The 13,678-nt window shown below is 42.0% G+C and overlaps 1 protein-coding gene across 1 annotated transcript in view; it reads left to right on the forward strand.

Moving 5' to 3' along the window:
• ADAMTS17 (ADAM metallopeptidase with thrombospondin type 1 motif 17) overlaps positions 1-13,678 on the forward strand; it is a 294,708-nt gene that overhangs the window by 16,346 nt on the left and 264,684 nt on the right. The window contains exon 3 of the mRNA XM_063448834.1: positions 4,214-4,388. Within this exon, the coding sequence (XP_063304904.1) occupies positions 4,214-4,388 (175 nt within the window). The remainder of the gene's footprint in view (positions 1-4,213; positions 4,389-13,678) is intronic.

Raw genomic sequence — 13,678 nt, forward strand, 5'->3', positions numbered from 1 at the left:
TGAAGTGAAAATGTAGAAAGAATGACCGTAGCAGAAACACGATGTGAGGTATAGATGGGGATTGTCGATGGGATGATACAAGAAGATTAATGTGATGTGTTGAATTACAACATGGGAAAAGCCTGTAGGAACTGGAAGTGGAGATTGAGTCTTAAAGAAAGAAGAAGTAAAAAGACAAAAGAAGGGAAAGTTCCCCTCTTTCCCCCTCCCCCCCCCTAAAGTGAGGGCTTGAAGGGTGAGATTAACTTACTTTTCTTCATCCTGCTGGCTCACCTTTCACATCGGAAAGTATTGGGAAGTTACTGTGCATGCGCAGCAAAATGCTACGCCAATCAAATGGTTGATTTCTGCAGAGACACCTCTAGTGGCTGTCAGTATGACCGCCACTAAAGGCATTTAAACTGCAATGTTTTCAATTGTTAAGTTAATAAGAGGGGGAAATGGCACAACAATTACTTAATTGAGAATAAATGTCTGGGTGCCTATAGGGTTCCTTTAAAGCAGCAGTTAAATATTGCTGATAATCAAATATGTATTGAGACTTAAGAAACAAGACATTGTTGGAGTATTAAATACAGTGCTAGTTTAGGTTGGAGATGGAATGGAGCATGAGAAGATACTGAGAGACTCAGTACATTAGGAAGGAGTCCAAAGAGATTGGAGATAGGAAAAGCAAAATGGAAAGTAAGGGTTAACCCTTTCATTGAAATGTGGCTATAATTATTAGAGACATAGACAATTAATAATTCACTGGAGACAGCAAAACACATGATCAAGGCTGTGCTCAAATAAAGATATCCCTTTAAGGTACGCAGCAAATGTAAATTATTCTTTAAAGGACACATATAAATAGAGTGATAAATTCACTATTTTAATCTTGACACTCAGTGGCCACTTTATTAGCCACGCGTGTACAACTGCTCATTAATGCAAATATCTAATCAACCAATTGGATAACTGCACCCTCTTAGATAGAAGTATGCAGACATGATAAGTGAGATAAGGTTTATGTTCAAACATCAGCATGTGGATGAAATGTGACATCAACTACCGTGTGATTATTGGTGCCAAACATGGTAGTTTAAATATCTCAGGCACTGATCATTTTCTGGGATCTTCACGCATAACAATATCTAGAATTTTGAGAGGATGGTTCAAAAGAACAAGAAAACTCCCAGTGCTTGTCCGTTCTGTGAGCGTAAATACATTTTTAATTCCAAAGGTCAGAAAAATGACCAGACTGGTTCAAGGTGACAGGATGGCTACAGTAACTAAAATAAACACACATTGCAACCGGGCAATGTAGAAGAGCATGTCATCTCTGAATGCATGTTGAACTATATGGATGGACTATAGCTGTAGAAGACTACATTAGGTTCCCTTTTGTCGCCAAAGCACAGGAAACTAATGGGCTGAGGTATAGAATTTGTCAATAGATGACTGGGTCATTTGAACCTTAGTTTAACAAGCTTTACAAATGACTGTTAAAAAAACAAAACAAAAATATCCAAATGATTTATCTACACAAACTGACAGATTTGAACTGTTCCTTTTCTAGGTAAATCATTTGGAAAGTTTTTTCTAACAGTGCCCCATGGATCTATTCTGCCACAATCTGCCTGGGTAATGTTGCTGATCATCTGCTGTAATTCACTTTATCACCACAGTCTACTCCTCTTTTACTGAATGTATCCAAAGGAAGAACACACCATATCACAAAGCACCGTCCCCTCAAGCTGGATTCATGAACATAACCATGAGATTCCTCCATTGTCACCCTAACAGTAGAGAATCTTTTGGCATTTTTAATGAGCAAGAGATTAACTGGTTGAATGTGCGGGTGACAAAACTACATCTACTGGGTAAAACAGGAGGTAGGTGTAGCGCTTAGATAGTCCTTATTGGGGAGTATGTAACGACAAGAAGAAAACAGAAGAAACTGATAGTGTAGTAAGACTATAATGGGTATAAGTATGAAAAAGATGTGCACTCACACTTTTTGGGAGCTTCAATACAGCTCCTACTTTTGCACCTGGGCGGAATGATCCCCACCTAATGATAAGGTGCAGTGATAATTCTTAGTTTGTTCTTGATTTTAATAGTATTGAAGAACAAACAAAGGATCAGCACTGCACCTTATCCTTAGGCAGGAATCATTCTGCCCAGGCGCAAAAGTAGGAGCTGTATTGAAGCTCCCAAAAGTGTGAGTGCACATCTTTTTCATACTTATACCCATTATAGTCTTACATACTACACTATCAGTTTCTTCTGTTTTCTTCTTTTTGTTACATAGTCCTTATTAGAGAGTATCTAGGCGCTATACCTACCTCCTGTTTTACGCATCTTCTTACCGGACAAGAGAGACTCCATACCTGGTGTTTTAGCCACCATTGGACTGTAATCATCTTACTTACTTACTTACTTAGAATTATATTTGAATGCAAATCAACATCTACTGTCTGATCATACTATGTTGGCTTGGGCCACAATATTTCCAGCACCTTATAACTCAATACCACAAAGAATTCAGGCTTCTCTGGATATAAATAGAGGGTCCTAACTAGCCATAGTAAGGTGTATTAAAGTGACCGCTGAGGGTATTGGAGTGTTTGTGCATACAATTTATAATGACAAATACACTCATTGCGTGTTTTGTAGCAGATTTTGGTCTGTGTGGGAATTTTATTTGTTGATGATTTAATTATCAGCTTTTCATTTTTTTAATAAACGACTGGCACTCATTTATTTATGTTTTCGTGTAAATGCACAACACATTCAGGGATTGATCCAGGGAGATTAGGGGGAAGCAGCACGCATTTTTATTTGTGAATTGCATCATTATTTTATGCAGGATTATTTGTGTAATATTTGCTGGCTGATTAGCAATAATATAAAATATATATATATATATATATTGCTAAGGTTACATTTGTTAACATGCTTCATGTTAGCTTTAATTAGCTTTTTACCCATTTTGTAGCAGGTTTGCCTACATGTACAGTATATTATCTATAGAGTCGGTAGTTTCATGAATAAATAGAACATTCCTGTGGTTCTATGCACCTCCAGATGTGTTGTGATTTCATAAAAACCTCTTCTCTAATATCTATATAAGGGAAGTTTCATATCTTCCAAGTTATGATTAAAGCCATATGAGGGCGCTGTGCATTGAAGCACTGTCTATAATCTGTTTATTAATAACTTGTCCGATGCGAGATGCACAGCTGAGTGTGTTTATCTTTAATCTGGTTTATTCGCGCAGAGCTAATACTTGTATTTCTATTAACCCTTTCATTTTTGCAGCTTAAACTCTTGTAACACTGTAACACACAATGTTTCCTAGAGAGCAGAGCTGTCTTTTATGCTCTTCTACCTCCTAGCTTTATCCACACCCTGTAACCAAGCAGACCAAACTGCAATTATCAAAAGAGCCCCAGATATATCTCTGCTGTAGGTCTTCTCCGCTTGAAAGGTTTTATTTGTACAGGAAAATCCTTCATTGTTCTTGGCAGGAGTTCTGTAGAGAAGGGAAGCCTATCCTTCGTTTTAGACTTGTGATGAGCTTCCTCCTAGATTGTGGTTTACAGGTCAATAGGGGATTTACTGTAACCATTTCCATGCCGGGAAACAAATGCAACTGATAAGTAATCCGTGACCCACATGGTCTTCCCATTTTCAATTAATTAAATCCGCACAAACCATCTTAACCGAAGTCAGCTTAAATGGACAGTAGCCACTCAGGTGGAGAAATCCATTCATCCGACTAGTTGAGGAGGAAAAAGTAAATAGATGTTCCCATTATTGTTTCAGCAAAACGTCATTGTTTGTTTAATTTGTGTTCCATCCCCTGGAATGCAATATGTTGGCAAACTTACAATTGGATCTGGTTGAGCTGCAGGTTCTTTTTTTGACACCCGCGAGAACATGCTCAGAGGACTTCTCTGCATATTACATGAGTTAGCTTATTGTCACAGCAACGTTCAAGCAATTATTTTCTTTACCTGCTATTAGCAACTGTTTTTGTTGTAAATACTACTGCGATTACTTATATTGTAATAGGGTTAATATTGTGGTAAAGAGAAACCACATTTGTGTGGTGCTGCTTGTGTATTCATGTCTGAGATGGGATACATGGCTATATTTATACTGAGGAAAACACATTGCATGATCTTGTAAATTACATAATTTTGCCTTGATTGTATCTTTTAATCAGACTGGATACATACAGATAGGGGAGGAGCAGATGATAATTGAACCAACCAACAGTACAACCGACTTCATTGACCTATTGTCTGGAAAACAGCACATCATCAGACAGAAGCGGTCTGCACCGTCCATCTCACCTACTCAGTCTGACGCCATTCACAGTAACTGTCATATTGTATCAGGTGCGTTTGGAAATTCTTTTTGATTATTTATGCATGTATTTATTTTAGGTTAATTTGACTTATTTATTTTACATATTAGGATGACTTTCTTTTTTTATTTCAGCCCTGCACACATTCAGCTTCTTAACGTTGACAAACAAAAAAATTAAATAAACAGGTTAAGTCTTAGGAAGGTTTGTTGCCATATACCGATCTGAGAGACCGCACCAATTATCTTAAGTCTTCTAAACCTGTGGTTCCCAACCTTTTTTAACTTGAGTGCCCCTTGGTAACACTGACACACATATAGATACACTGACACACCTATAGATACACAGATATACACACTGACAAATGTTCAGATACACAGACACACACTGACATACATGCAGATCCAAAGACACACAGATGCAAACACTGACTTACACGCAGATACAGAGACACACATACAGGTACACACATGCAGATACAAACACCACAGACACACATACATGTCACAATTTTAGCCACCATCCAGTTTCCTTTATTTTGGGTGCAGTAGGGTGGCTTTTGCTGGCTTGGGCTGTTGGGAGTTAGGGACCTGCTCTACCGATCAACCTCCTCCTCTTGCTCTTGTGCAGCGTTTGCCTCTGTTAGTTGGGGAAAAGTGACAGGCTTTCACTTCCTTCCAGTGCTGTGATAGTACAGGCTGTGCCGGTCAGGTTATCAAAGTGCCGCATCGCACAACTCTGTCCCCGATGACACGTCCATCGGGTGACCCTAAGTGCATTACTATAATTTGGCTAATTTTCAGTTGCTTGGGACTTCTTTCTAGAGCACTTTTCAAGCTATGTTGGTGTTTTTTTTTTGGAGCATTTTGGGGAAATGTAAATTTTAGATTATTTCAGATCTTCTCCACTTTGGAGCACATTTAAATTATTTTCACAAATGGTTTGGTACATTTTGGAATTTGATGATCTACTTTAAAAATGTAACTGAATTGCCCTCAGGCTCTCTTCAGTCTTCTGGGAAGAGGATAGTGCCAAATTCCATCTTCTACTAAACGTTTTGTTGCTTTCCAATGTGAATGCCTTATATCACATCCAGCACAGTTAATAATTACCCATATTACTTTAGGATGGATCACTCATACTGACTTTTCCAAATGAATGACTCTCTCATAAAGGAAACTCAGTGGGCTTTGCTAACACGTTTATGACACAAATGATCTAATTTGTGCTTGACTCGTTTAAATTCATTGAAGTTAGCAAAGCTTCTGGTATTTCATTTGAGCGTTTGGTTCCTTCCTGCTGTTGGTTCTAGAAGTCTATAGAGAATGAAGACATTCTAGAAATAATGTCTCTGTAAAAGTGAAAGTCTGCTTCTGTGTACAAATATACAACACAAAAGCTCATAGCAGTGTTACTTAAATCCACCGACATCGGCCACAAACAGTATCTGGTTTAGGAATCATCTAATTCTTTTGAAAAAATGATTGCCAAATTAGTTTCCTTAAAGTCGAGGATTACTTTTATAGGAATTGTAAACACTTACGGTTTATTCACTAAGCAGTGAATTGTGGGGGTAAAAAATTAAGGCTAAATTATAAAAATTAAGGCTAAAATAGCCAAGCTCTAATTATTGCTGATATGCATAATAAAAAATAAAAAAAAAAAAGTAATTTTGAATGACATTGTATCATGGGAACGCTGAACGCAGGGCTGCTTACTGTGCAGCCCTGAGCCAGGAAGCACCTCCAGTGGCCATCTGAGGAGTGGCCACTTGGAGGTGTCCTTAGGGGCATGAAAATGCCTGAAGGGAGCTATTATACTCACCAGAACAACTTAATTAAGCTGTAGTTGTTCTGGTGACTATAGTGTCCCTTTAATTCGAATATTTATTTAGTTTGTCTGAAATTCGGTAAAAATTGTTTTCTTAACGAATTTCGAACAACCATTAATCTATATGGAAATGAATGAATCCTGTTTGTAAAACAGGATTAATGCATACTGAAAGCAAAATAATATTACTTTTAAAAAATGCTGTGCAATTTATTCATTTACAGTTGCATGAACACTAAAAAAATACTGCTGCTTTTAAGTGTAAACAGAGTTTTTATTTAAACAATATCACTTTATTAAAAGCCTGTTGGCGTCACAGCCAACAATCTGGATGGGGTGGGCGGGGCCCTGAGGGAACATCGCCAGTGACGCAACATGTTTCGCTAGTAACTCTCATAATGGGGTGGCCTGCTTGGAAAAGGGGTGGGGCCTGCCCACAGAAAGTCTGCCTGGCTTGCTGCCAGCCTTCAGGAATATGTTGAAGCGCTACATGCATGATCCTAGTGCTCTCTGCACAGAGCCTGCATGTCAAATGATGCCCTCACACTGTGCTGCCCCAGGACAGTTCCCTGGTGTCCCCAGATGCGGAACACCAGGGAACTAAAGTGGGACAGAATCCCAAAATCGAAAATGTCCCATCAAAAGTGGACTCTTGGGGGGCCTGCTAAAGTGATAAATTCAAAGTGAATTTCTAATTTAAGACCAGAGTAGCCTATCTGGAAGCATAGATGACTTAAAGAATGTTGCCAGTTCTACTTTTACCTTGAATTTGAAATACACTTTGAATTCTCACTTTATGAATTACCCAGCTTCCTATTGCTCCAACCTCTATGATCAGGTGGTCCCCAGGACGTTCACAATTACTGTACAGAATCTGGTTGATACAAGTAGTATGACACACTGCATATTTGAGTTCAGTGAACATGCATGTGCGGGGCTCAAGTTGGGATTTTTAAAAATGATTCCTTAAAGGGACACTGTAGGCACCCAGACCACTTCAGCTCTTTGAAGTTGTCTGGGTGCTGTGACCCATTTGCACTTAGTGCTGCAATGTAGAACATTGCGGTTCCAGAGAACTGCAATGTTTACATTGAAGCTCTAAGTCTGCCCTCTGTGGCTGTCTACCAGAGAGTCACTAGAGGGCTTCTGGAATCCAAATCAACTTTTGGTCCATTATCTGACGCTGGACGTCCTCACGGACCTCCAGCGCCAGATTTTCCCCATGGGAAAGCATTGAATAATGCTTTCCTATGGGGAGGTCTAATGCGCGGGCAGCTATTACCGCGCATGCACATAAGGTCTCCGCGCCAGCTGGCATCGGCGGGGAAGGAGCGTGGGCGGAGACTCACCCAGCGCCGAGGGACATCAGCGCTGGATGCAGGTAAGTGGCTGAAGGGTTTTTAACCCCTTCAGCCCCGCGTGAGGGTGGGCGCAGGGGACGGAGGGACCTATTAACCCAATACTGCCAGGAAAACGGCTTTGTTTTCCTGGCACTATAGGATGCCTTTAAACACAAATTAGGCATTTCTCAAAGTGTTGTGCTTTTTGATAAAATGGTGCAATCACTATGGAAACCAATGCAGTCAGCTGGTACAAGTTTTACAAAGACATTTTGCTAAATCTCTGGCATTTAGAGAGAGTACTTATCCATATAAAATGCTTATTTAATTTGTTAAATGGATAGAAAAGAAAAATAAACAGATTGATATGGGGTAGGATTTTGAATGTGCTTTAAAATGCATTTCAGATTATTTGATGGTGAAATTCCAAGGTATGTCACACAAGCAATATAATGTCGGTTTAGCTTATTCATTGACTGCAGGGGATTTATTTACTGTACAATGAGTTGTGGTGAGCTAGGGTACAAAAAAAATCCCCAAAACTTCAAAATCAATTGCCAACACAACACAACTTGCTGTTTAGTGGATAAACTCCATTCTGTCAATCTTTAAAACCAGATACATTTCTAGGACTCGTTGCTAGAATTGGCTATGCAACTATTAACGGCAATATTTCAACTCACGACACGTCTTGCCTCAACATGTTATCTTAATGATATATAATTATACTTAACTGATTGTGTTATGATTATTTTAGGGAACAGCATATATCCATTTTCACCTCCATTAAATCTAAAAATAATGATAGCACTTTTTACATTTTAGATGCACCTGAGAGGCATTTCCGCAGCCTCACCCAGGTTGAACATTTTCCAGTTTGTTCTCAAATCATGGTACTTGAGTTAAATGCCAGACGACTGTGCAAGTCACTTTAGCCTTCGAGTGTTAAATTAACGTTTATTTATAATGCTCTTTTCACCTCCTTGTATGTCTGTGCCTTTTCCAAAAAAAGTTCGCTTGTAGACCTGTATATTCAAAAACTCAAAATGATTTGTAAAGCTTTTAGATTCTTTTATTGGTGTTCCATACCCTATTAAAGTAAACATGTAATCCAATAAAGCCGCAGAAGTCTCATACAATTTGGTCTTCGCTAGTAGCATAAAAATCCTTCTACTCTACTGACGTGAAGGAGCCAAGGTTTGTGATTGCACTGGCACAGACCTAAGCCTGGGCTCTGTTATTCCCTGATGCTGTGTTCATGTCTTAGTCAAGTAGTGCACACAATGTTTTTTTATGAAATCGTATGTGTCATACTATGCTTCAGTAGGCAAACAGCTGTGAAACATGTGCCTAGCTTTAGTGCAAAGCACAGACTCCCTCACCCACATGTTCCTCTTCTACCAAAATGTATCTATTAGAGAGAGGTTTTTATTATATACTCTAGTCAGGGCCGGATTTTCCTATAGGCTAACTAGGCTTCAGCCTAGGGCCTCAAGATCAAGAGGGGCCTACATTCAAATTGTTAGCAAAATTAAAATTACACTATTCTAAAAACAGTGAACTCTAAACCACTGAACCGAAAATAAAGAGAAATTCTACGCATATGCTATGACCAGTGGCGTACTAAGGGGGGGCTGGGGGAGGCGGTCTGCCCCGGGTGCCACTTACTAGGGGGTGCCCGGGGCAGACTGCAATGCCCCTCCTGCCGCGATTGCCGAGAGCTGCAGACCATGGATCTCGCGTGCACTGCCCAATCAGAGTGTTGCCGCGGGTTACCATGGCAACGCTCTGATTGGGTCTCGCGAGATCCATGGTCTGCAGCTCTGCGGAGCTGCAGACCAGAAATGAGGGCCACCGGACCACCAGGGACCCCACCGGACCACCCGGCAGCCCCCACTGGACCATCAGGGATTTAAGGTAATTTTGTTAGTCACCCCCCTCTCCTCATCACACCCCTCCCTCTCACAATCACACCCCTCTCATCATCACCCCCCTCCCTCTTACAATCACCCCCCTCTCACAATTACCCCCCTCTCCTCATCACCCCCCTCCCTCTCACAATCACCCCCCCTCTCCTCATCACCTCCTCCCTCTTACAATCACCCCCCCTCCTCATCACCCCCCTCTCCTCATCACCCCCCTCCCTCTCACAATCACCCCCCCTCACAATCACCCTCCCTCCTTATCACCCCCCCTCCTCATCACCCCCTCCCTCTTACAATCACCCCCCTCTCCTCATCACCCCCCCTCTCCTCATCTCGACTTTTTTTTTATTTATTATCCGTGCCACATTTTTTATAAAGGTTAGTACCAATCACAACATGTTTCATTTAACATATTGATATATATCACAGTAATAATGTATTTAATTGTCTCTCATGTAATTTACAAACTTAAAAATGGGAGGTGAAAGGGCCTCATAAGTGGAATAGCCTAGGGCCTCTTTTCATCTAAATCTGGCCCTGACTCTAGTAAAGCATGATCTGTTATGGGGTGATTTCCCCAGCAATTTTCTTACCACCACTGTTCTTGAGGGTGATACAGTGACTTGTGTAGCCATAGCTTCGTGGAGTATCGGGGTTTTAGTTGCCCCGTAGATGGTGTCACCCATTTCAATTGCAGATTTCTCATGTCCTACAGAATTATAATTGATCTCTTAAAACCCATCTCTTTAGGAAAGCTAATGGCCTCCCAGAGTAACCTCTACCTCACATAGCTGTCTCTTACTCTCTCCTAAAGGGCAGCACTCTACTCTCTCCTCCAGCTCTGCTTCCCTCCTACCTTATTTGATTGCTTTTTCCTGTCCTAATGCACTGTAAGCTCGTTTGAGCAGGGTCCTCTTCAACCTATTGTTCCTGTAAGTTTTCTTGTAATTGTCCTATTTATAGTTAAATATTGTAAAGTGCTACGGAATCTGTTGGCGCTATATAAATGGCAATAATAATAATAATCTCTTGGTTTGTGATCAAGACTGTCTGCGGCCAGGTTTGGTGAGTGGGTGATTATTCCATTGACACAATTAGGGCTGCTGACATGTCTGCCTGTAAAGGGGTATTGCCATCAGGTACGCAGGTGCCCTAAAAAGAAAGGCTGTCTGGCATGGTAGTCATTCAGTGCTACCCAAACACTGTGTGCTACTGAAATCCTTGTATAAGGGCTAAACATTTATTCCAAGTGGAACACAAGTGCATTTCATTTTAGCCCCATTCCCCCTGACACCAATTGCTTCATGAATTGTGAGTGACATATGTAGATCGTTGACTTAGCAAGTCTGAAATGTAGAAACGTCCAATACTTGTAAATCACTGTATATAGCCCATTGCCAAATATTTTAACAAACATGCTTTACTGTATAATTCCTCTGCATCTCCCAAAAAAGCTTTTCATTTAAATATTCCATAAGCACAATGAGCAGAGCGAATAATCCTAAAAATTAGTTGAGCAATTGGCTTTTCCTTTCCTGGGTGGCAAGCTTGTTTCTCTATAGGTCCACCCTCTAATGAAACCCTGGCTGGCCAGTAGTGTCTGGTTTTTAAAGAGGTGTTAATGCTAACTCCAGGGAATTAGCAGTTCCAGAAAGCAAATAAAAGCTAAACTTGCTGTAGCCCAGGGATCATTCTGCACATTCAAACTCTTACTGTATATAGATTAACTTGGTGTAGGTATGCTGACATAGAATGGTGTGTATATATAATGAGATTCCTTATATTTATTTTATAGATTAATAAGATTTGTATTGGGGGCGGAGCTTGAACTCGGAGCTGAGCAGCCGCATGCCGAGCGAGCTCCTGCAAAACCTGACACTTATCGGGGTAATGCCCCAATTTCAAGCCTGAATGTGGGTATCTATATCCATAAACTCAACAGGGGACAAGCTGCTGATCACACAGACCCCACTCTCGAACCTCTGAGACGCAGTAAGCCCGCGGAGCCGAGCTGAGGCCTGCGAGTGACCAGGTGGAGAAAAAGGCGGCCGCTCTGTCTCCGAAATCTCTACACAAAGACCTCCACACAGGGGCAGGCGACGGCGGACGTGATGGAGCGAAAAACTAAAAAGCCCAAACCGGACAGGCCACGGCAAAACCCGAGCATAGGAGACCTATGGAGACAGGCACGGATTGCGGTGAGTCCAAACATGGCCGCCCTTCATGATGAAGATAGCTCTGACATGTCCGATGATTTTTCAACCGGACTAGAGGTAGAGCCCCCACCCGCACCCGCACCAAAGGTCCCCCCCTCCACTCCCCCGCAACCTGACTCACCCCCGGTCACCATAGCGGTCATGAAAGACCTGCTGGCCGGTGTCCAGCATGCCATCCAAGCTGATATGGCGAAAATACACACAGACCTGCAAGGCCTGACAGGCCGCATCAGCGCCCTGGAACAGGGATCCCTGCACAACAGCACGCACACCAAGCAGCTGCAGCAACTGGTCACTAATCTGCAGCTCCAGAATCTTAAATTTGAGCACCAATTCGCAGCCCTGGAGGACCAGCGACGCTGCCAAAATATTAAGATCCGAGGGATCTCAGAAGAGATACCGGAGGAGGAATTACCTCACTTCACAAGACGATTACTCACAACTCTACTAACGGCTAAACAGGCCAAGCAGATAACCCCAGAAGGGATGTTCCGACTTCCAAGGCCTACTTCAGCCCCTACCACGCAACCCAGGGACTTACTGGTACGCCTTCCGAACAGCAGAGATAAAACAACAGTGCTGAACGCAACGAGAAACCGCTCGCCCTACCTGTTTGAGAATCAGTCGATCTCATTTTATTCAGACCTCTCGCGGTCCACAATGGCCTGGCGCCGTTCCCTCCAGCCCTTTACGGCTCTCCTCCGGGTGCAGAACATCACATACAGGTGGAGGGGCTCCCGTGCACTACAGCTCTCACACGGAGACTCCCGGTACACCATCCAAGATATGCAGGGCGCGAGAGACCTACTCCCTACACTGGGCCTCAGACAGGACTCCTTACCAACGACGGGTCAACTCAACATACCAGCTACTCCTGGATTAGGGGATCCGGCGACAACTTTACCATTCGTCCCCCGACGGCCTGAATCACGGAAAAACGCAGCAGCTGCAACCTGACGGGACTTTGATGGCTACTCAGGCCGCTCCTTGTCATACATGGGGCCCCAGGCCCACAGACTTGCCCAGAGGGCATAAACTGAGAAACACTGAACCGCACGATTATTTACAGTGCACAAGTTATTTGTTTTCCTTATCTTATGTTTCCTAACGTTATACACTGTTTTATAGGCAAAAGTATCGACACAGACTTTACCTTTCCTTTAAGGCCTGAGGGCAGGGTGTCCCGCTACAGCAGTCACACCCATGACCACAGAGCGGCCCGACAGACACAGGGCCATCAAGGGAGCTCGCATATCGTTCTACCTCCCCCCCCCCCCCCCCAGGGTTACCGGGGACATTAAACTTACATCTGACTACTAAACACTGGATTATCCACACATGCTAACCACGGATGACCCGCACACACCAAGCACAGGTGAAGACATGCCCCGCAGGAACACTAGGCATTGACAAGACACAGTAGCGAGTTAAGCCCACACACTAAACCTGCGTCATCCCATTCTATTCTCTAGTTCTATTCTCTAGTTCATACACTAGTAACTATATACGGCTATGTTCTCACTTAACTATCCTCTACTTCACGACCATAGCCGGAGACTTTCTACATATATGTTATCACTTAAATACTCTCTAATTCACGACCACAGCTAGTGACTGTCTACATCTATGATATCACTTAAATATTCTCTAATTCACGACCACTGCTAGTGAATATCTATATCACTGTTATCACTTAAACTCAAAAATGTGCTGCCTTATTATAACCATGTCATTGTTCTATGCTACTTGTTTGTGATGCGCTTGATACAGCTGTCGTGGCGTCTCAAGCCTGTTTGTCACTCTTTGCACATGAAAAAAGAAAGATTTGTATTATTTGTGTGCCTAAATATGCATGTGATACATCAAATATAATCATATACCATGGAGGTTCTTAAAGGCGATCTGTCACTTCTCAGGATTTCTAAAGTTATGTTTTATTATCCACTATATTTAACAAATGTGTGTTTGTGAGAAAAATTAAATGTAGCAATCAACATTGTTGTCATTAAC

This window comes from Pelobates fuscus, chromosome 3 (genome assembly GCF_036172605.1).
Source record: "Pelobates fuscus isolate aPelFus1 chromosome 3, aPelFus1.pri, whole genome shotgun sequence".
In the NCBI taxonomy this organism is placed as follows: domain Eukaryota; kingdom Metazoa; phylum Chordata; class Amphibia; order Anura; family Pelobatidae; genus Pelobates; species Pelobates fuscus.